At 35.6% G+C, this 23,380-nt stretch overlaps 2 protein-coding genes across 2 annotated transcripts; one reads left to right on the top strand and one right to left on the bottom strand.

Annotated features, from left to right (window-relative positions):
- The first annotated feature begins 11,071 nt into the window (after positions 1 to 11,071).
- LOC116213638 (organic cation/carnitine transporter 3-like) lies at positions 11,072 to 12,625 on the top strand. The gene has a single exon (XM_031548658.1). The coding sequence runs from the start codon at positions 11,072 to 11,074 to the stop codon at positions 12,623 to 12,625; it is 1,554 nt and encodes a 517-aa protein (XP_031404518.1).
- Positions 12,626 to 19,115: 6,490 nt separating this feature from the next.
- Positions 19,116 to 21,161, bottom strand: LOC116212641. Its single transcript, XM_031547274.1, has 4 exons — positions 20,817 to 21,161; positions 20,379 to 20,561; positions 20,218 to 20,277; positions 19,116 to 19,746 (listed from the first exon to the last, which is right to left on the bottom strand). Exons 1-4 carry the CDS (start codon positions 21,051 to 21,053, stop codon positions 19,453 to 19,455), a joined length of 774 nt encoding a protein of 257 aa, XP_031403134.1. The 5' UTR covers positions 21,054 to 21,161; the 3' UTR covers positions 19,116 to 19,452.
- Between the last annotated feature and the right edge of the window lie 2,219 nt (positions 21,162 to 23,380).

Raw genomic sequence — 23,380 nt, 5'->3', positions numbered from 1 at the left:
AATTGGAATGCCTCTAACAGGTTAGCCATCTACGAGATTGGTATTTGGCAACCTTAGCTTTTCTACGAGGGCCCGCATATCAGCCTCTGGTCCCACCACCTCCACCATATTAAATCTTACCAGTGAACCAGTCCCATGTTTGTTCAGGTTGGGCTTGGATCAAAGGCCTGCTTCCTAATGCTCAGCTCCTACACTCTCCGGGATATTGGCTTGTCTTGTAGTTATATATATATACCGTAAAATTTCCAGCAAGTTTATAAGTTTGAGCTAATAGCATAGTAAACTCAACCAACTTACATACCAAGATTTTCATTCTATTTCCTCAATATGAGACAACAACTCTCAACACATACAATACAAATATCCTGTTGAGAGTTGTCAATCCCACATCGGAAAATGTAAAAAGACATCATTGAATTTATATGAGACTGGATACCACAACCCATCAGCTCGAGATTTTGGATTGAAGATCTTATAAGTTCAGTGAAAATTTTATATGATTGGAGATGTGCCCTTTCTTGGCCTGAGTGGAAATTTTACCCATCCATTCATTATGTAATTAACCAACATAATAAGTTGTCTCAGTGAAATATAAATAAAAAGAAGAAAAACGAGAAGGTGCCCCACAATATATACTAGCTTTCCTGTCACGTGCGTTGCACGGATTCGTTTTCATATATTGATATTAAGTTTCATATGATAATCAATTAATAAAATTAGACTAACTTTTAATGTTTCGATAAATATTTTCAATTAACGGTCTCAATTATAGTACCTTGTATATTTAATTAATCGTTCTATATTACATACTGACACAAACTTGATTACACATTTTTTAAATACGAAATTTTATGACACCCTTATATCAAATATTTAAAATTTTATTTTATATGTTGGTATATCATAATAAGAAATGATATAAGATATATGAATTATTTTAAATCATCTCGTTAATCTTTTACATAATTTATTTATTTCAAATATTTAATTTTAAACTCATTTCATGGACCGTTTGTAATGGTCGTGGTGGCTGGTACACCAAGTTGTATCTCTTATTAGTGAAGTCGGTGGTGTTCTGTGCGTAGTACGATTATTTGCGGATCGCAACAGTAGATAGTCCCCTGCATCACCTTGGGTGCAATCAAATACGCATTATATAGACGAAAGGGTCAAAAAATTGATTTTAACTTTTGTGAAGAGAGTGAACGTGTTTGAAGGTTCAAAAAATTGGTCCCCTTGCAATAAAATTGATTGCAACCATTGTTTGTCTCCCCTTCCCTTTTTTGTGACAGATATAGCCGATCGATCGATACACAAAGTTTTATTTTTTTCTTATTTCTTTTATATCTAATTATAAAAGAAATTTATGATTTTTGTTGAACGATATTGTCCCACACAAAAAAAAACAATTATGAGTAAATCACAAGTTTATGAGAGAATAGATTCCGTAATTTATCGGCTCGAATTTTTTGATTGAAGATGAATTCAATTGATTATAGATCATGTTGAAATTTTACAATTCTAGCAAACATAAAATAAAAAGGAAATAAAATTGTACCGAAAGTCTCGATAAAATTATATGAAGTACATGTGTGTAATTTTTTTAACAATGAAATACATCACTTATCCAATATATATATATATATATATATATATATATATGTAATTGCGGCTCAACTCACTTAGTGGTTACGATCGATGTAATGCTGACCAGAAACTCTTACTGATTCCTGCCTTGTGGCTCCAATTGATCAATAATCGGTCACCTTTGGGAGCATATAATGTTCGATCCTCTCAGCTTTTTTGATGCAATTCATTCCCTTCGGCGATTCTCTCATGTATGCAACAATCTAACCATTGAATAAATTGAGAAGATTTTATAATCTGCTTTCGAATCAATGCCTTGTTACTCATTTCTTTTTGTCTAAAATGCGCGTGATCACTAATCCCTGGAAGTTTCTTTTTATTATTAAAGGATTAATTGTATAAACACATGCCGATGCATGTTCTTAACCATATTAAATAACATTAGTCAAAGAGGAGTTACTGAATTATCAGTTCTTAGCTCATTGTCCCTTTTGACTTCTCTACGTTAATACATACATAAATTTTTAATTTCTTTTAATGGTGCTCTTTATTTCTTTTAGCAACCATTCGCCTGCCAAAGAAAATCTGCGGAGTCATGATAAATGACCTCAACCATCACAAGCGATTCATTGTCCGGTAAGGCACCAAAATTCTTTAGCAACTATTCACCTGCCAAAGAGAATTTTCTGAGCCATAATTAATGACCTTAATCATTACGACCGGTTCGTTGTCCATTAAGGCACCAAAATTGATCACTGTGTCAATGACAGGCGGTTCCGCCGCATTGGATGCGCGTGGGGCTCGTGAGACACTGTAGCATCCGACGATGGGGAGTGCAATGTGACGATAACACAATATTATATTAGAATTTTTCAAATTGATCTTCTTCTTCTTCTTCTCATCAATACTTCTTATTTAGTAGCATATATATATATATAAATCACACCACATATTCGTACATGATAACATTAATCTTTGAAGAAGATGTTTTAGTGCAGTAATACAAAATGCTAAATAGGATCTAAGAAGTTCTGAGAATTCAATTTTTACCTCCGAAACATATTAGCATCTTTATTTCACTTTTTTTCCTATACTTGTATTAAATCAATGAACCTCTCTTGTGACTCATAAAATAAAAAATAATATTTTAAATTAGATGGTTCTGACATTTCAAAATCTTACACGGTATCATATCGCAGGTTCAATACGTCGCGCACATATTTGTCCTCTATTTAATTAATTTTATGCAGTGAGCCTTCAAAACTGATTCAACCCACGAATAAGGGGGACTATTGAGTATTATTAGATTAAACAGTTATTACATTATCAAAATCACACGCTTGTATAGCATCTTTATGTCCTTCTTTGTCATGCTCAATGTTCGTGGAACACATTTTAGGGTTTGACAGGGACACGAATATCATCAAGCCAACATCTTTCACCATTGATAGAGAGGGTCACACTTATAATTCGTCAAATTATGCAATTGCATTATGGGCCTTTCCTAGTAAATAATAAAAAAAGAAAGAAAAAACTCGGTTCGCCCCCCACTTTTTCCAGTTAAATTTGAAATATGAGATCGATTCGTTTGATATTGTCAAAAAAAGCCTATAATTCTAACCGACTGAAACAGTGATGGAAGCACAAATGCTGAAGAAGTTCAATCTTGGCAGTATTGACACAACACTTGACAGTATAGTTCACGTGATGCAATTTCCACGATAGCCGGCTCAAACTAATGAAGTACCAAAGTAGAGTGTTATTGAGGCAATGACATGCTTGGAGTAGTAGAGTAGTAGTAATGAGTTGGGTCACCAACCGGCCATCTTCAATTCAATTCTTATCAGCTCACGCTTAGACTAACTCAAGTTAATCCATGAATTTATGTAAGTCCCTCTGTAACAAACATATGGATGGTGTCAAGAAACTTTCACATTACGGAAGATACTAATGCCATAGCCTCTTAGAACACTCATGAGCCTTATGCACGTTCGATCCGCTTGAACTAATGTTTTATTTCGATTTAAACTTTTATGATTGTTAAAAAAATAAAAATAAATGAAGACTGCATGCAGTCTGCAGCAACTATGCAAAGGTTCTTTCTCGCTCCTAAATTGTGTGAGCTGTATCAACAAACCCAACGTGGGATTCATCAGATTTCGGACAAACGACACCGTCCTTCCTACTTTTTGATTCCCTGTACGTCTCATTTCATCATTTCTCGAAAAGGGTAAGAACACGCGGGAGAAAGATCCCGTGACTGGAGGGCCTATAGGCACTGAAATGTCAACTACAGCCTTTGCTTGTTCGAACAAAAACAACCGAGCATGGGACATGAGGGGGCATATTTGTCTTTTTGTCATCGAGTACCCAATAATTTTAGTACGTACCAACCATTGTTAATCTAATGGACCTGAGTACTTGCCCCGACAGAGAAACTCCACCAATCTCAAGTTTTTCTGTTGCTCGGCTCTGATTTCCAGGTGCAAAAGAAATGTGTTAAAATAGGATTGATTAGAAGAGTAGAGCTATCGTTGGCGAGTCTCTTTAAGACCCAGAATAAAATTGGATGGGATGATGAGAAGTTTCAGTTAATCATATGATCGTGATTTCAAAAAATTATGTAAACTTAACTAATCGGCTCAAAAAGAAAAAAATGATATTGGGACAATGTCTTTTCTTACCATATGACACCTTTAGAAACCTTGCAGTTGGGGTTGTATGTCAAGCATCAGTGATCGTAAAGTCTCTTTTATACTTCAACTAGATGGTCTCAATCCCTTCATACACCAACTTAGTCTAGCTATGTAACGATAAGGCCATTTAATAAAAACAAACTTTGAAATCTCGCCTCATTTGAATTTTTTAGCAGCCCAACATATATATATATATATATATTATTTTAACGGTGAGTTTCTATCAGTTGTGAGTAGCTTTTGTCCTCTTAGATGGATGAATGAGATTCTTTGCACTACTATCGATTCCCACTTCCATTAGACTCTCAAAAGCTTGCTATATATCCCCTCATAATTCTTGGAATCTCCTGTGCGAGGAGGAGTGGGATGTTGGGTCTGTATTATGGAAGAGAGCGTCGCAAAGTCATGAGTTGGTGTTCGGTGGATCACCATACCTATTATTTATATCCTTACATGTGGTGGACGCATATCAAGGTCAAATTAGTAAAAATAGTTCATCGGTTATTACTATATCAAGGCAAACTTATTGAATCGAATTTAAAAGCTTATGGTCGGACGAACTCTTGCAAAGTGACATCCTATCAGTTGTGGCATTCATCCCTTCTAACTTATAGAACATAAATGATCAATACTAATTTATGTATTATATGAACTTAAATGTTAGTGATATGGTCCCATGGCGACATAAGAGTGAAGTAATGTATATGATAATGATTAGGGAGGAAGGAGTATCAAGTGGAGGGACCCAACATTAACTAAATCCTACCAAGTAGCAATATTAAACTTAGCAAGGGGATGCCGAAGATAAAAAAGAAAGTATGATTTAGTGGCACGCATTTTTTTCGATAACTAAGATGTTTTACATTCAAATTACAGTGCTAAGATTTCCTATATCCCATTATTTACGTTTTTTTCCTGTACAAGGATCATATACCACTCTTGCAATTCAAAAAAAAAAATTCCAAACTTAATGGAGACAACCAAACAAATAGATATTGGCACTTAGGCCCCATAGGTTTTTGGATTTTTTTTTATAAATATAATTTTCCCCCAAATTTGTTTTTTAAAATTTTTCCCCTAAAACTAGGTGGATATATTTCAGTGGAGGAGCCCATTGGATCATGGAGTATCACATGCACCAATAATTGCTCTTACTTTAATTGCTTTGCCTTTAAAATTAGAAAAAGAAAAACCCCCACCGTCACCCAAAAAGAGAGAATATCTGAAGTGGTCTGCTTAGGTACGAATAAGAGCTACAGTATACCGTTTTCTGATGAGTGATCAATAGTTGGATCATCATCAATATATAATTTTCTCTTAAATTCTATAGGAGTGATCCAATGATGACCAGGGGTATGAGTATGGTATCCCCTTCGTAGATTTTGTCAAATCTAAAACTAAAAGATCAGCCATGCTTACACCTTTGATTTCCCGACAAAACGTTTAAGCGATGATGATGAAAACCTCCCTATGGCATGGAGAGTTCGGCTTTCATATCTTCCCTTGAAAAGAGATAATCATCATTCATTTATTTAGGGTATGAATCCATCAACTGAATATAGTTTCAAGATTAAAGGTGTTGAAAAACACAAACAATTGAGGAAGATTCACCACCAAAGGTAGTAGTCTAGTGATTATATGCTTATTTACAATGTGGTTTAGTACCTCGAGGGTTTCAAGTTCAAATCTCCTCTATGCATTTGTCAAAAACATTTGCTAATTGCATGCCATTCGGCTTGAATATGGGGAATATCGGCTTTTGTTAACTGTTATAGGCCTTTGATGATACTAAGTTGATGGGGTCAGTACTTACACTGGTTATTTAGTTTGTTTGATATGTTCACAGTTGAATACAAAAGTCCGAACATTGAATAGTGGGAGGCGGCAATGTTGCCACTACAATGCCCACAATTCTATTCATCAAAAGGAAAAAAATTGAGGAATAGGATTTGATACGGCTACTACAATTAACCGATTCAAAATCATTTATGAAGTCTCGAGTTTGATCATTATCAATGGAACTTCTATGGCCTCTATTTAGCTTTTTGTACTAAACGTCCTTTAATTACATATAACGGAAAAAAAAGGTGCACACACACAAACACAATCCCTATACGTATATATGTATATATATATATATAGGGATGAACCGGGTTGCTTTCAAGTTTCTAGGAACGGTTTGGTTAAATAGTTGGATTTCACAAATGTTCATTGAGATCAGAGTGAGAGATTTTTTTAACATCAATTTTCGTCTTAACTTATACATAGATACTTAAAACGTAAAAGACCTAGCATCTAATGCGGGCAAGGTCTAAGAATTCCAACAGAGTTGCCATGATATGGCCAAAAAAAAATGAAAAAAAACTCCCGACTAAGAAAATCAACTTCGAGGATAATATGCCTACTTGATAAGTGCTAGAAATGCTATATATTTACTTAACATATGCTTTTGATTATGTTCTATTTTATTTATAGTTAGATTAATACTTGTTTTTATTTTGTTTAATTTCTTGATTACTTTGTTTATGTTTTTAGGTGTTTGATGAAGTTGAAGTGCAATAAAACTCATGAATGGAAGAAGACACAAAGCGATGGATTACTGGGATGCGATGAAACACAACCGGAAAAGTCAAGTTTATGATGCGGAGGATTAATCCCATGATTATGCCTTTTTCTCTAAGTTTTTAGAATATTTATTGAAAATCAAGAGAAAATATTATCATATTTATTTAAAGTTAAAATCTCAATGAGATATTTTACGAATATTTAGATTTAGTATATATATATATATAAATAATTCTAATCTGGTCGTATCTCTTTATAAAGATAAGGAAAATAATATATAGATAGAGGCTAGAGACTTGAACATACGAGAGAGGAGAAGAGAAGTGGCCTGTGGCATTCTAGGTTTTCTTGTGAGAATCCGAAATTGAAAAAGATCGAGACTCGAGCTTTCAAGTCTGCTCATCATCGACAGGGGAACAAGCATGGACATTTCTTTATCTTTCTTTTCTTTGTATTTTCATTATCCCTTTTGACTTCTCTACGTCAATGCATACATAAAATTTAATGTCAAGTTTGGATTCAAAGTCAATTGATTTTAACTTTAACTTTAATTTTAACTCAACATACTACACAACAAAAATACATATTTTTCAATTTAAAAATTTTAACTTTAACTTTAACTCAACACACTATACAACAAAAACACACGTTTCCCAAGTCAAATTTATAATCACATCTGATTTGTCATTTTCCACCATCAAAATCAAAATCAAAATCAAAGTAATTTTAACTTAAATCTCGGCCCATTAATTTCTTTTAATGGTGCTCTTTATTTCTTTGAACAACTATTCACCTGCCAAAGAGAACCTGCGGGGCCATGATAAATGACCTCAATCATCACGAGCGATTCATTGTCCGGTAAGACACCAAAATTCTTTAGCAACTATTCACCTGCCAAAGAGAATCTTCTGAGCCATAATTAATGACCTTAATCATTTCGAGCGGTTCATTGTCCATTAAGGTACCAAAATTGATCACTCCGTCACTGACAGGCGGTTCCACCGCATTGGATGCTCGTGGGGCTTGTGAGACACTGTGGCATCCGACGATGGGGAGTGCAATGTGACGATAACACAATATTGTGTCAGAATTTTTCAAATTGATCTTCTTCTTCTTCTCATCAATACTTTTTATTTAGTAATAAATATATATATATATATATATATATATATCACACCACATATTATTGCCTAATAACATTAATCTTTGAAGAAACAGTCTTAATACAGTAATACAATACGTTAAATAGGAACTAAGAAGTTATGGGGATTCAATTTTTACCTTCGAAATTTATTAGCATTTTTATTTCACTTTTTTTTTCCTGTGCTTGTATTAAATCAAAAAATCTCTCCCGTGACTCATAAAATAAAAATATTTTTTTTTGAATTAAATGATTTCGACATTTCAAAATCTCACACGATATCATATCGCAGGTTCAATACGTCGCGCATATATTTGTCCTCTATTTAATTAATTTTATGCAGTGAGCTTTCAAAACTGATTCAACCCACAAGTAAGGGGAATATTGAATACTATTAGATTAAAAAGTTATTGCATTATCAAAATCACACGCTATTATAGCATCTTTTATGTCCTCCTTTGTTATGCTCTATGCTCGTGGAACACATTTTAGGGTTTGACAGGGACACGAATATCATCAAGCCAACATCTTTCACCATTGATAGAGAGGACCACATGGTCGGCTGCATTTTCCACAGCTAATCATGACTTCAAGCATTTCATCTTGATCTTTATTGACGAACTCGTCAGCCACATATATGTTGACTTCAACTTGTAAGATTTCTCTAGAATTTAATTCGATCTTTCTTTTCTCTCAATGTGCGGTTTCAAACTTTTGGCAGCCTGTTGAATTCTATACCACAATGACCAAGTATGATAGTATATATAAAAATTGACAAAAATTTACATACCGTAATATGCCTTTTACAATCTTTCAAATATTTTTATTGATAAAAATATGAAGGAAAAAAAAGAGCTGAGCTTCAATTTTTCCACATATATGTACATATATGGGTGAATTAGGAGGCCAAATTCCGAATGCATTAATTAGAAGAAAGAACAGAATAAAAAGACGAGGTAACTATATCCTCTACAATATAGCCAAACAAAAGCGGAGCGAGGCCAGCTAGGATGCCTGTAGGTATAGCTAATGCATATTTCCTCGATCAGCCAACACACATATTCCCTTCCCGATACAAGTTATCAATCCGTCACTGTCCAATCTCTCGAGCTATAAGGATGCGTATATCCTGGACAATGGCTTCATTGCCTCCCACCTGTTCCCGGTCCGACTGAAGGAGTTGAGTGACTACCATCGAATCAACCTCATAAACAAGTTTCCGCACTCATAAGTCATAACTCCCACGCTAATTAACTCAAATTCCGACTTGACCGCCCAAATCGAGGCTAAAAGAAAATGAGCTCTCGGAATTCACCTTATCCTCCTATAAAATGTCGAAGGGAAAATTTTCCCTTACCTACCTTTTTTCCTCTTTTACCCTCAAACCAAAAAAAAAAAAACTGTTAGCTACATTTTTTTATCAAAGCTCTCGGAGCTGACCAATTTCATTTTCTTCGCCCAAAACAATATTAGATATATCATATGTATATATTTTTTGTGCATCTTTTTCTCGGTTATGAAACAAGAGGGAGAATAAGGGATATCAAGAATCTCCCTAACGAAACTCAAATTAATAACCTCTTAAGACTTGCGAGCGGCGTTATTACACCAAACCCACTTCTTAATTTTTTCTAGTTGTCTACGTGTCTTGTTGGAGGATGTTTTTTCGTTGACCTGACTTATTAAATATCAATGAAATAATTGACCCAATGAGATGTCTTCGTAGAACTAACTGACCCAAGAGATCCCAATTCTCTAGTATTATTATTAGGACATCATATTCAGCTGTCGGGCCAATAATAAAATATCTATATCATGGGAATCTAGTTTGTAGAAAGACATGGGGAATCAAAATCTATTATTAAATGGGTATAATGCAGTAATTAAAAGATTCTAAATTCAATATTTAGTTGACCATTTATAACCAAAAAAAATCTATTCATCTTTTTTTTTTCAGTGTGAAATCTAATATCTGAATTATAAATCCAATCGAGTCGGATCGGTCCCACTAAGAGGTAAATCTATTTCATCTTCATTGATTGCAATTTGAAGAAATTCAAAAGATATCACCAACTTTGGAAAAAAATTTATCTCATATGTCAAGTGTGTAATATATAGCTAGATTGTAGTAATCAGCATTGGCTATCACAAGATATCGCCAACTTTGGAAAAAAAATTATCTCATATGTCAAGTGTGTAATATATAGCTAGATTGTAGTAATCAGCATTGGCTATCACAATATAACTCGATAGATTTTTTCAGTTGTAAGAGACATCCCTGATCTCTAGTACAATTATAGAAAATAAAGTAAAATAAAGTGACGCGTAAATTTCACTATTGAAGATTGAATTCAGGATCTTTTGATTATATATTAACGTCTTATATCATTGCACTAAAATTCCTTCCATAACATGCCAGATTAATTCTTGCAGAATGTAGATGACAATTTGTTGATTTTCTCCATCGGTAATTTCCTTATTTGACTTTAAGGAATGCAACTTATATTCTTACAAAATATCTCTCTATACTTTCAAACAAACTTACAATTATTGCTTTTAACGAGCCATCTTGTATAGGACTTTTCTTTTATTTTTTATAAAATTATTGAAGATATTGCTATCATAATTTTAAGAAATCGAATATTATAAGTTATTCTCCTTTCAATAATAGGCATTAAAATTGTAGGACCCATTAATTTTCATAACAATGAGCATGACCCTTCTTGAATATGTATTTGTTTTGGTGGAAACTGTACCGAAATTCAAATGTATTAAATTAAATAAAGGATAGTTAATAAATAAAAAAGAGACGTATGACCGCCCTAGAGATATCACCAAATAAAAGTAAATCGAGCCCAATAAGGCATTTGTTATACTTATAAATTTCAAGAGGAAATGTGATCACGTGGTTAGCCAGCTAGTCTATACGCATATTTCCCTCCCATAAATATTTCTATCTCAGTATCTCTTCTTAAGCTCCATTCACTATATAGAAGAGCCTTCCATCCTCCACAAAAATCATATTCAGGCGAAAGCAGATTCAGTTCAAGAACAACGAGCTAGCGTCATATCACATTACATTATGTCGAGTTCAGCTCCACTTCTCTCAAGGCCCGACTCATCATCGGAGCATGAAACTCCGAGCGATGCCTTGCCCCCTGAGTCATTGGATGAGATGATAGAGTGGTGCATGGGAGGGTTCCGCTGGAGACAGTTCCTGCAGGCCCTCGTCGTCTCGGCAGCCTGGTTCTTGGATGGTCAGCAAGCTTGCATTAGCGACTTCACTGACTCAGAACCGACTTGGCACTGCACATCCGTGAGCAATTCCACGTGCTCATCGAGCTCAAATGTGTGCAACCTCCCTGCGTCACAGTGGGCTTGGGACAGCCCCTCCTACAAGACGATCATATCGGAGTGGTCCCTCGAATGCGCTAGCTCATTCATCACTGGCCTGCCCACTTCATGCTTCTATATGGGCTGCCTAGTTGGGGGCTTAATCTTCACGACCCTCGCAGACTCAACCCTCGGCCGAAAAAACTTGCTCACGATGTCGTGCCTATTGATGTCCGTGGCGGCATTCGCCACGACATTCTCAACCAATATCTGGATGTACTCAGCCCTGAGGTTCATAAGCGGGTTTGGGCGTGCATCAATCGGCACCTGTGCAATTGTACTGGCCACTGAAATGGTCGGAAAAACGTGGCGAGGGCTCATTGGGATGATAGGCCTTTTTGTAGGCACGCTAGGGTTACTTTCCCTACCCGCCTTGGCTTACGCACTTAGGACCGCCTCGTGGCGATCCCTCTACCTCACGACTTCTCTAATGGGGATAGTATACTGTGTGCTTGTTTACTTCTTTACCAGCGAGTCTCCGAAGTGGCTCATCATGCAAGGACGAGAATTCGAGGCCTTGGCGATACTCCAACAAACTATCTCGCCCGCAAAGCATAATTCCTTGAAACTTTACTTGTCCAGCCTGGAGCCAAACGTTAAGCAAGACTTCTCTAAAGTCGGTCTCTACTCATCAATGAAAGATCTACTCAAGACCCAATGGGCTCTCTGCCGAGTGCTGAAGATCATGGTTGTAGGGTTCGGCGTCGGGATGATGTACTATGGTATGCTTCTAGGTGTCGGGAACCTCAACTTCAACATCTACCTCGCCGTCACCTTCAATGGAATTATGATCATTCCGTCATACTTTGTCTCATACTTCTTGATAGATCGACTGAATAGGAAGAGCACATTGCTATGTTCTACCATGCTAAGCGGGGTGCTCAGCATAATATGTGCTTTCGTCGGAAGTCAGCTAGACAGTGTAAAATTACCGATGGAGCTGGCATCGTTCTTCTGCGTATGCGTGGCCTATAATGTGCACGTGATTTATACAATCGAGCTATTCCCCACGTGTGTGAGGAACTCGGCCACTTCGATGATGAGGCAAGCGATCATATTGGGTGTCCTATTTGATCCGACATTAATTGCAGCGGGAAGGAGCATTTCATTCCTCACCTATCTAGTGTACGGACTGATGATAATTTTATGTGGGATGGTGGTAATTTTCTTGCCAGAGACAAGGGGAGTTACGCTTTCTGATACGATGGAGGAAGACCCAAAGAAGGGTAATGCAAATGCTTGATCGGTTAATTATTGTGCTCATCGGAGTTAATAACATTATGTAGTCCTTTTCGTGCTGCCTGTAGAAGAACGGCTATGTTGGTCATCTATCGAAGCCACGTTCAAGTATTTTGTTTTAAACTCTAATGAATGATCTTAGGAGTGTCCGATAATTGTGATCCAGACGCAGATTTGTTGGCAAGTCTTATGTACATCCTTTTCATTACTGACTAATGAATCAGTTGTAACATATCAGATTTTTCATGTAGAGAACCCACATCTACAATGATCACAACTACCCTCTTTCGGTGAGTAAATGGACAATACCGATCATCTTCGCGGAATACACTTGAGTGCGGTCGTGTCCGCTGGCCCTTTATGATTAGATATTCGATAGCTGGGGTGTTTGAAAACGAATGATCGATGAACCCAACCTGCAATACTTTAATAATTGACAAGAAGCATGCAACAAAATATTAATTGTGGAGGAAGTGTGATAGGCAATATGTGGAGCGGGCGAAACACAACATTGAAGTCTCTGTAGTCTTCGTATATATACATTAATAGGTCCCCCAAGACGAATATAGAAAAGGAAAATAGCCACTAAAACTCGATGACAATTACACTTCATACAGGCCACATGGTCGGGAAAGAGGGTGCAATGTAGGCCGTTGCCCTTCCCCTTGAATTATAAGAGGTCCTGAATTTAATTCTAATCAGTACGATTCTCCATATCCCTTTACTTCTCTTACTTAAGTCTATAGTTTTAATTTTAATAAATACGATAACTCCATTTGTGAAATTTGGGCCCGTGAATCAGTGCATAGGCTTTTTGCTTTTGGGTGAATACTTTTTTTTTTTTCTCTTTTGGGTGAAAGGGTGAAATCATTTTGATCATGTAACTTTCTCCTGCCAATAACTTCGACCATGGAGTTGGCCCAAGCAGGACTGAACCATGCAAGTTAATTTATTTGATAATTCTATTCTTCCTCCGCTAGCTTCTCATAAATAACTAACAAAATCACGTTGTCTTGGAAATAATCCTCTCGATTGGTCATCAACATCACGAATACATACCATTTGATGACTGTAAGGTGGAGTTCAATATAAGCCATTAAGCCTCATCTGAGAGTACGAGGAGGAGGATGAGGTTACTATCGAGAAATGAACTAATAACGATAAAATCGATTTGTTGAACATTCATGATTCTGAGTAATATATGCTGAGCTAGTAACGGTCATAGCATTTCCTTCTCATGGCTGATAAAGATAATCGAAGCAAGGGGGACCATAAAATAAAGAAATCATCAAAAGAAATGTGATGCGCACTCCAACATGAAAAGACGAGTGATGCTTTATTCATTTTTATGGAAGGAACCTACCGTATATACAATGAAATCGGCAATTCTCGATATTCTCGTCAGGTGGTACAGTCTATTCTCGTGCAATAGAATTAATCATCACGTTTCGGTATTTATATCGATCGTATTCAGGCAGAGACCAGAGAAGAAAATGTGAACTGTCAGTATTAATATTGTATCCGTATGTTAGTAAGTACCTATGTTTAGGATTAATGCTGTGTACATATGTTGGTAAGTAGGTCCACGGATACGTGTACTCATCTGCCTAACGCAACTTCTTCGTTTAGTAATGGAGATTAATTCCATTACAACTTCACTTCACTCCATTTTTTCAACAAAATAATCATTTTTCTTTTTTCTTTTTCTCCTACTTAATAATAAATTTTTACAAATATTTTTTCTTAATCATTATTACAATCAATTTTTTAATAATAAATCAACTCACTTCATTCCATTATTTCATCAATTGAATAATATAATCATTACTATTTTTGTTTGTTTTACTATTTAATAATAAATTCTGAGCCATACTTTTTCCTAATCATTACAATTACACTTATATATATAAATTAATATTTATAATGGACTCCACTTCATTACCAAACGTCACATAGTCATTTCTAAGTATCGAATCTTGAACGTCTTGGTTATTAAGCGAGTGCATACATTACTACGTTACGCCCTCTATGATAGCACTTTTCTTCCTTTATCTAGTATATCATGTTGTTGAATCATGACCTCGAAAATCATCCCATCTTCCTATTGAGATATGGATAATCGCTTCTGGGATAGCCTGACTTGCAAGTCAAGTACAGTAGGGGCCTTGTCTAGGAAGGAGAACCCGACCTCGTCTTCCTTTGCTTTCTCAAAGATCGGGCTTCTCTTCTCAAAGATAGTATACGTTTGGTCTGTTGAGAGAGATTTCATGTTTACGATTCTTCATTTATCCTTATAATCAGTACTTTAGGAGCATGCCGGAAACCGGCCAGCGGATGATTACTTTATGGCCATCGCCAAGGGCAACATACATACTTGCATGCAGACCATTAAGCGATTGTTGCTTAAGAATGAAGAAGTGATGTTGGTCATTGGATCCTCTTAAGTATGGTCATTGATTATGCACTAAGAAGTGGTTGTTGAACTAGCTGGATCGCGAAAGCCTAGCAGTCCCTGACAAGACCAGAACCCGAGGCATGGCTGGCCATATTTTTTGACATCATTATCACAATGTACGAAATTCATCAAAATTTTTTGTATAGTTGTATACAAATCATATCAGCACGAAAATAAAAAGAAATTCTTGATGAGGAAGAACACTCTTTAGTCTCGAAAATCAATTAAAGGATGTCTGTACTTAATGTCCTTCCAATCTATTATATATATTTAAAGAGAACTCCGCTACAAGAGTTCTCTATTTGTTCTACAAGAGCTTATCATTGGTCTTCCCCTCAGCTAAAGGTGAGTCGTCCATTCACGTTCCCTATTACAAGTGTCATTCGAGTAGTCATTTAAAGTGATTTTGAAATGTCTTCTTCAATGTACTCAGATAAGCATTCGTGGAATTAGATTTTTTTTTAAGTGTGAACAGTCAAACAACACTAAATAAAGAAGGGAAGAGAAAAGAAAAGAAATGGAATAATGATTGGATCAATTAATCATGCATGCATTCCTCTGAGGCATGAATGACCCCAGGCTATTTTCGGTCAGATCGGATGAGTCATGTTTGTTGCTTCTTTCTTAATTATCGATACGTTATTTTCAATCCATGTTGAAATTTCTCTGACTCTTATCTGATTACTGGAATCGAGAGTTGACGTGCAATAGTCAGTACAAAGTATGACCTTACAAAATACAAGTTATACATTTCAATTCCAATATATTATCCAAAACTAAATTTATGAAATATAAATTGAAAAGTAATAATGCAAGTCCTCATGCAATGCGTGGACTAAATGACTAGTGTCTACATTAATATTGACCATTTGAATTTTTCTCGAAAATAAATTCATGCTATTGGGACATTACTCTTTAACTCGGAAAATGCCTCGTTCATAATTCTGTAATTATAATATAATATAGTTTCAATATCAAAGAGTTGATTTACGGATCATAATCTCAAGTTTGTTTACAAAACACAAGTTATACATTTCAATTCCAATATATTATCCAAAACTAAATTTTCTGAAATACAAATTGAAAAGTAATAATGCAAGTCCTGGTGCAATGCGCAGGCTAAATGACTAGTTTCTATATTAATATCGACCATTTGAAATTTTCTCGAAAATAAATTCATGCTATTGAGAAAAACTTTACTCTTTAACTCAGAAAATGCCTCGTTCATAATTCGGTAAATATAATATAATATAGTTTCAATATCAAAGAGTTGATTTACGGATCATAATCTCAAGTCTATTTTAACATCTCAATAAAATCTTCTGTCCGTGTGGAATTTTACTTTTAACTATCATAGGATCAGGCTATTAAATTCTCACATTAAACGCACATTAAACTCTCTCTCTCTCTCTCTCTCTCTCTCTCTCTCTCTCTCTCTCTCTCTCTCTCTCTCTGTCTGTGTTTGGTTTTGGCCGTGAGGATTGAAATGGTCAAACAATGAAAAAGGACAATTTGAGCAAGCAATAAATTGTCTGAGACCCACCAAAAGAAAATATCTACTCATATTTTTTTAAAAGAGAATCATAATAATTAATTAAAAAAATCGCCTGAATGTCCAAAGTGGGTATACAAACATGTATAAATACGAAAAAATGGGGAAATAGGTTACGATTTTACCTCATTCAAAGAAAATTGATTTGAGCGCAAAAGAACTCGCAATTAAATATATGTAACTAAACAAATATATGTTAATAAACAAGTGAAATCCTTAATACCACAAGTTCTCTAAAATCGAATTAAATCTTAGTTTAGCGTATAAAATTCCTTAATAATTACTAAAATATAAATTCACAACTTGTGAAGACTGATTAGAAATTCAGGATTTCACAAAATCCCCTCCTTTAAGGAACTTCATCCACGAAATCGGTGAAATTTTATACATCAAAATTAGGTGCCAAAAACCTATATATATATATATATATTTTAAAGAGTACCCTAAAGAAGTGTAGTATTAAAACTCTCTTAAATTATATATGTTTAGAAAACTCAGGCGCTACACTTCTCCACCTCTTAAAGTTAATTCCTCTTACAAATATAGCTACTAAACAACAGAAATTCGCTAAAATTTAGAACTAATGCAAAATTTGGCATACGAAAATGAAATGAAAAGAAATGAAATAAAATGAATATTTTATAATAAAATGCGATCATATTGAGAGAAAAATAGTGATTTCTGGTTGAAATATAGAGTATGAATGAGTGTATGTAATTGGATGAATTTATTTTCAAAATATCATTCTATACATTATTATATATATATATATATAATGCATGTAAAATTAAGTAGAAGTGATGGAATGAGCATTTTTTTTTAGGAATGATCATTCTATTCAGTTGAAGGGAAAATGCTTTGATACGAAGTATTCATTCTAACTCATGAAAATGTCGTCATACAAATAAATAGAATAAAAGAATGGAATCTTCACTCCGTACCGTTCTATTTCATTCCAACTAGACCTAAATGCATATCGGGCATATTACATCTTCACTTCATTCCATTCCAGTGGGAACTAAGAGCATATCATATTTTCCTTGGTAATATATTCCTACTTTCGGCTGTTCCTAATTCAGTAAATATAATACAAAATAGTTTGAATATCAAAGAGTTACAATTGCATATTATAATTCTCAAGTCCGTTAACATATTAATGAAATCTCCTATACATCTCAAATTTCATTTTTAACTATCACGGAATCATTTGAGCTCCAATCAAGTAAATTTACTGCTAATTAAAGTAGGAAACAGCACCTTCGACTCGAGAAATCATTGTACTCGTTGTCCTTTCCTGTTCTCTCGAACTCTCTCTTTGCTTCGTCCTTGAAGATGAAATGGCCAGAAGAATGAAAAACACATTTCCTAAAAGCAGGGAAAAAAAAGAAGAAGAAAAAAGCTAGGCGGTGGAAATGTTGGTGAAAATGATTGGGCAAGCAATAAAATTGTTTGAGCCCACCAAGAAAAAAAAATTCCATTTATATTTATTTAAAAAAATCAAAATAATCAATTAACAAAATCATCTCAAATGTCAGAAGTATGTACACAAACATGTCTAAGCACGAATAAATTCGGGATGGTATAATCTTAGCTCCTTCAAAGAAAGTTTGATTTAAGTCACGTAAAAAATATTAAAACCAAAAGTTCTCTAAAACCGAATAAAGTTATAATTCAATGTATTAAATCCTTAAGAATAAGAAATTCGGGTTAAACAAAACCTGTAATTTTTTTGATAAGTTTCTGGTAAAAATTGCGCCAAAAACCTTAAATTAAAGAGAAAAAAAAGTATGATGTCTACAAAAAGGAAGAATCAGAGCTATTCTTTTTACCGGTATTTACTCATATATCCAGAAACCTAACGAGTTATGATTAATTCAATTCGAGTCTGATCAGCCTGTTAAGGGGTGGTGAAGTTTTCCCAATCAAGAATTTTCTCCATTTCACAAGAGTCAAATCCGAAATTTTATTTAAAGAGAATAAATACTGAACCCCTTGAACCAATTTTGATTGATGGAGCTATTTTTTTTAGTTGTCATCCTTCACAATTTCTTTTATTTATTACATATTTTTATAATAAATATTTATTTTTTCATTTTGATAATTTTAAATTTTTTTGAAAAATTATTATTTTAAAATTTTATTTTTAATGTATATGTCCGACAAAGCATGTAGTTTGCGTAAATCTTCACATCTCCGACCAGAAGATGCCATGTCCCAAACTTCTGATCAGCTTCTTATGCTAACGAAGCGTGGACCGAACCCAATCCTTAATAACAGACCAGACATCTTCAATATATAGTGATACTCGTTTTCAATATGGAACAATTAGGTTCTAATAAGTATGATTAACTCCATACTAGGAGAACATTACTCTTTAGTGAGTCGACTCGGCTCGACTGAATTAATCGAGCTCTATTAGACTTTCGAATATTAAGATTCACACCGAAAAATAAGTACCATTAATTCTTGGTGATGACATATCGAACAAATTCTTGATCCCTAGATACGGACATCTTCATAGTTTCTCTCGACGACGTACTAAGGTGCCATATAAGAACCTGCTCCTTAACAAAAGTTATTGTCATAGAAACTTCAAAAGAAGCCTAAATTGTTTCCCCTAGTTTAATGTAATGCAAAAGAGTAAAACTGAAAATGAATCACGAACTCCGAATGGCGGAGCACATACAAACGTAGTTAGATTCTTAAGAATGTACATACTATTCGATGTTTACCATGCTATATACCCAACTGTGGACAGCAATGAGAATGGACAGGCCAGGAAAATACAGTTTGTGGGTGTTCAAACAGCGACGCAGTGGGATGTTCAAGGATTATTTGCCACGCGACGGCACCGGCACCAGAAGGCGGTCCCCCCGCTTCTCCCCTGAGCAACTGCTATTTCCTCATCAACATAGAACCAGATAAAGAAAGGATCCTTTGTGCTTGGTTCTCTATCATCCTTTTGCCCGAGACCGATCTCTAGCGGGTTGAAAGGTCCGACTTTTATGCGGATTCTCTCAAAGATGAAGGCGAGTATCCTCTTCTTCCATGAAAACCTGCCTTCAAATGTCAAAAACCCGAGAGAACCAAGATATACTCCGTTTTCAATCCTCTTTCCCTGGTAATCCAAGTAGGAATTTATCAGTTGTTACAGCTCTAACAAAGGCAGACGAGAAATATTTCAGGATCTCCAAAGAAGGAAAAGGAAACATATCGACAAACGTAAAGTAGTCCATGCATTAAAGAAGCTTCAGCATGGCCGATAAATGCCTGATAAAGAGTTCATTCGGGTTGAGCAATTTCAAGATATGCTACTCCGGTTTATATCTTTTTGAAAGGTCAAGAGATGCTTCTCGAGTTTTAGCAAGGAGAATCAGAAATAATTTACAAATTTAGCATTAGGATACTTGTCATCTCTCCGATAAATATTTTCGCTTGCATATATACATTGAGATAAAATCACCCTCTGTCGAATTAGATTTAGGACCGAAGGATGTTTCAAGTTTGCTCCATATCCTTCCTGACAGCAAGCTCCTTTCATTCGCACCAAGAAAGAAAATAACAAAGCACCAGAGAAGAGAATGCTTACAGCAGAATCAAACCTCTGAACCGCCGTCAACGGAAAGTACCGACCTTGCTCAAGCTTTTTCTGCGATTCAATCGATACACCAATAAGAACTAACCAATGATCCTCAAATGTGATGCACACAGTTCAACATGTGTAGATCAAAAGAGTGAGAGGGTCAAGACCTCGGCGGTGTATATAAGCATCCATGTCTTCCCCGGAGTTTTCGTTCCACCAAGAGTCTCGAGAAAAGGCGAAGGATCAATCTTTGCCTTCTCGATCACTGAGAGAGCTGGGAGGATCTCCTCCGACGCAACCTTTCTCGTCTTCGCCGCATTCTTCAGCACCTTTATGCTCTCCACGACTTCCTTAATCATAACAGGATTGAATGCAGTCATTGCCCGCTTAGAACAACAAAAGAGACAACAAGAAGCGCGCGCTGGAACCCACGATACTTCAGCTACAAAGTATTCGATTTCCAAATCTCCTACATCCCGGAAGGCAATATACATCTCACATGATATCCGATTGCAAGAAACTGCAGCAAACTACCCTTTCATGTCTATCCTCCATTGAAACAGAGAATCACATGTAAACCGAAGAAATGGGAGGAAGAACCTTACCGGGCTGAGCTGTTCTTGAACAAGAACTGGAGCAGCGGTGTAGCTCTGGTCCTTCTCACCAACAGCTGCTCTGATTCTTGATCTGCCCGATTTCACATGGCAATGGCGATGCTTCCCTCTGAAGGAGGCAGACTCGGGGAAGCCGAGGAAAGGGGTTCTGTGGGTATTAGGAAAGGCGAAGCTGAGGGGATTAGAATGGCAGGAGAGAGATGGATTCAGTGAACAAGCCATGGCCATTGAGCTTTGAATCTGCTTGAATTTGGGGACTTTGGGAAAGAACAGAGGCTTTTCCGTACATCCCCTCGTCCTCGTAAATTTGTGTGGATTAGATTTTCCCTTGTGATTTCTCATGGTCGTGTCGTTTGCTTAAGAGTAAATTGAAAAATTAGTCCTCCAAATATGCATATTACATCAAATCCGATTTCAAAATTCTTTTATATTAAATTGAACATTGAGAGATTAAATATACATCAAATCCGACCTCATAATTTTTTTATCAAATTGAATCTTAAGAGATTAATTGTATATCAAATCCGACCTCAAGAAATTTTTTATATGAAATTGAATATTGAAAAATTAAGTGTACATCAAATCCGACCTTCCATCATAATGTCATCTAAAAATGGATGGAAAAATCTGATCTGGTATTCAACAGTTGATGTGGCATTATTTGATTGTTTTCTTCAATTTTTTTTTATTATTCTCCATTTTTGTCTGATTTTAAAAAGTATTTCCTACAGTTCTATGACTTTTCAGTCGGAGGCGGAAAAAAATTTCTCCTCCCAACGCGCCCTCTTCAATCGCTAGTGCTCTTGGCATAGAGAGCTTACGGCGATAACGATTTGAGAGTCTACGCCGAGAGCACCAGCAATTGAGGAGAATGCGTCGAGAAGAGCAAGTTTTTCTTGCCTCCGACTGAAAAGTCAGTGAACTGTAGGAAATTTTTTTTTAAGCCAGACAAAAATGAGGAATAATATAAAAAAATGAAAGAAAACAATTAAACAATGCCACATCAGTTGTTGAATGTCAAATCATATTTTTTCATTCATTTTTGGACGGCATTATGACGGAAAGTCGGATTTAATGTGCACTTAATCTTTCAAGGTTTAATTTGATATAAAAAATTTCTTGAGGTTCGATTTGATGTATACTTAATCTCTCAATGTTCAATTTGATGTAAAAAATTTATTGAGGTCTGATTTAATATACACTTAATCTCTCAATGTTCAATTTGATGTAAAAAATTTCTTGATATCAGATTTAATGTAATATGCATACCTGGATGGTCAATTTGTCAATTTACTATTTGCTTAAATCTTTCGTTTTCAGGAACAGGTAGCTAAGAAATTTTCATTTTCCTTTTTCTTTTTTTTGTATAAATAGTAGGCAATCGCGTGAGACTAAAAAATTTTATATGACTGAAAAAGTAAGAAGTTGCAAATGCTTACCAAAATTATAAGTAATGAAGTGTGAAGTCAACATAAGGGACCAAGGGGAGGCAATTTTTATCTCATGTTTCAACCCAGCATACTATTCATAACAGTGGCTGTGTCCTTACAGCTTCTGCGAGTTGCATGTGAACAGTTCATCAAGCCATTTCTCGAACGATCGCTTCTCCTTGAATTAGGAACGATAGCTTGCAAGAGATTGGCATAAAACATGATAACAGATAATCTTAAAGGGTATATATATATATATATATATATAAGAGGTATAGGGTCTTTCGTGAGGGATCTGGTCATAGCATAGTGAAAAGAGCTACACACCTGGTGGAGTGGGAAGGAATGAAGACTAACTTGATAAGAGTATAAGAACCCGTACGATAATCGGCTAGATCCCCTTTAAATATAGGCTCAATAAGCTTCTTTTTCCTATTTGAAAAATTAGTCTTTTCGATCAGTCTTACCAGCATGCATACAAAAGGGTCGCTCGAGAAAAATGGCGATATGTCGAATTGTTACTATATACCACACAGTTGTGAAAGAGCAAGAACCCCGCCAAATGTTTATAATTTGGCAAACAAAATCACATATGCACTCATATTATCCCAAATTTTGTGGGGCAGGGGGTACCGGCAAGGCTCCCACCATCCTTCTAATCACCACTAGTCCTAATTTTTACTTTTTTGATTTTCGGAACTATTTGTAAATTCTGCAAAGTGAAAATATGATGGAACTATAGTGTTGATACTACTTAAACACCATATTTATTGTTTCATAAAAAATCCACACGCCAAAACAGAACAAATGGATATTCAAGACTATAGTTACATGTCTGAGCTACAATTATTGGTGCTTAATGAAGATTATCACTTATCATCAAAGACGCTGGAGGCAAATGAGCCACGACCAGAGAAGCTTATGCCAAGGGACCAGGGGGGTGCCTTGGCCTGAGCTCCTGCCAAAGCCCGCATGTGCTTAATCTCCATTCATCAGCCTTCCAAAGAAAAGTGCATGTCAACATATGCCCTCTGAACTGGATTGGCCCTCTAAATAACTGAAGTTCCATGTTTTTAAAAAATTAGGCATATATTATTGTGAGAACCGCGACGATTATCATGCTCA

The sequence above is a fragment of the Punica granatum genome, chromosome 7 (genome assembly GCF_007655135.1).
Source record: "Punica granatum isolate Tunisia-2019 chromosome 7, ASM765513v2, whole genome shotgun sequence".
In the NCBI taxonomy this organism is placed as follows: domain Eukaryota; kingdom Viridiplantae; phylum Streptophyta; class Magnoliopsida; order Myrtales; family Lythraceae; genus Punica; species Punica granatum.
The sequence above is the reverse complement of the archived record's forward strand: the minus strand, read 5'-3'. Positions and strand labels throughout refer to the sequence as shown.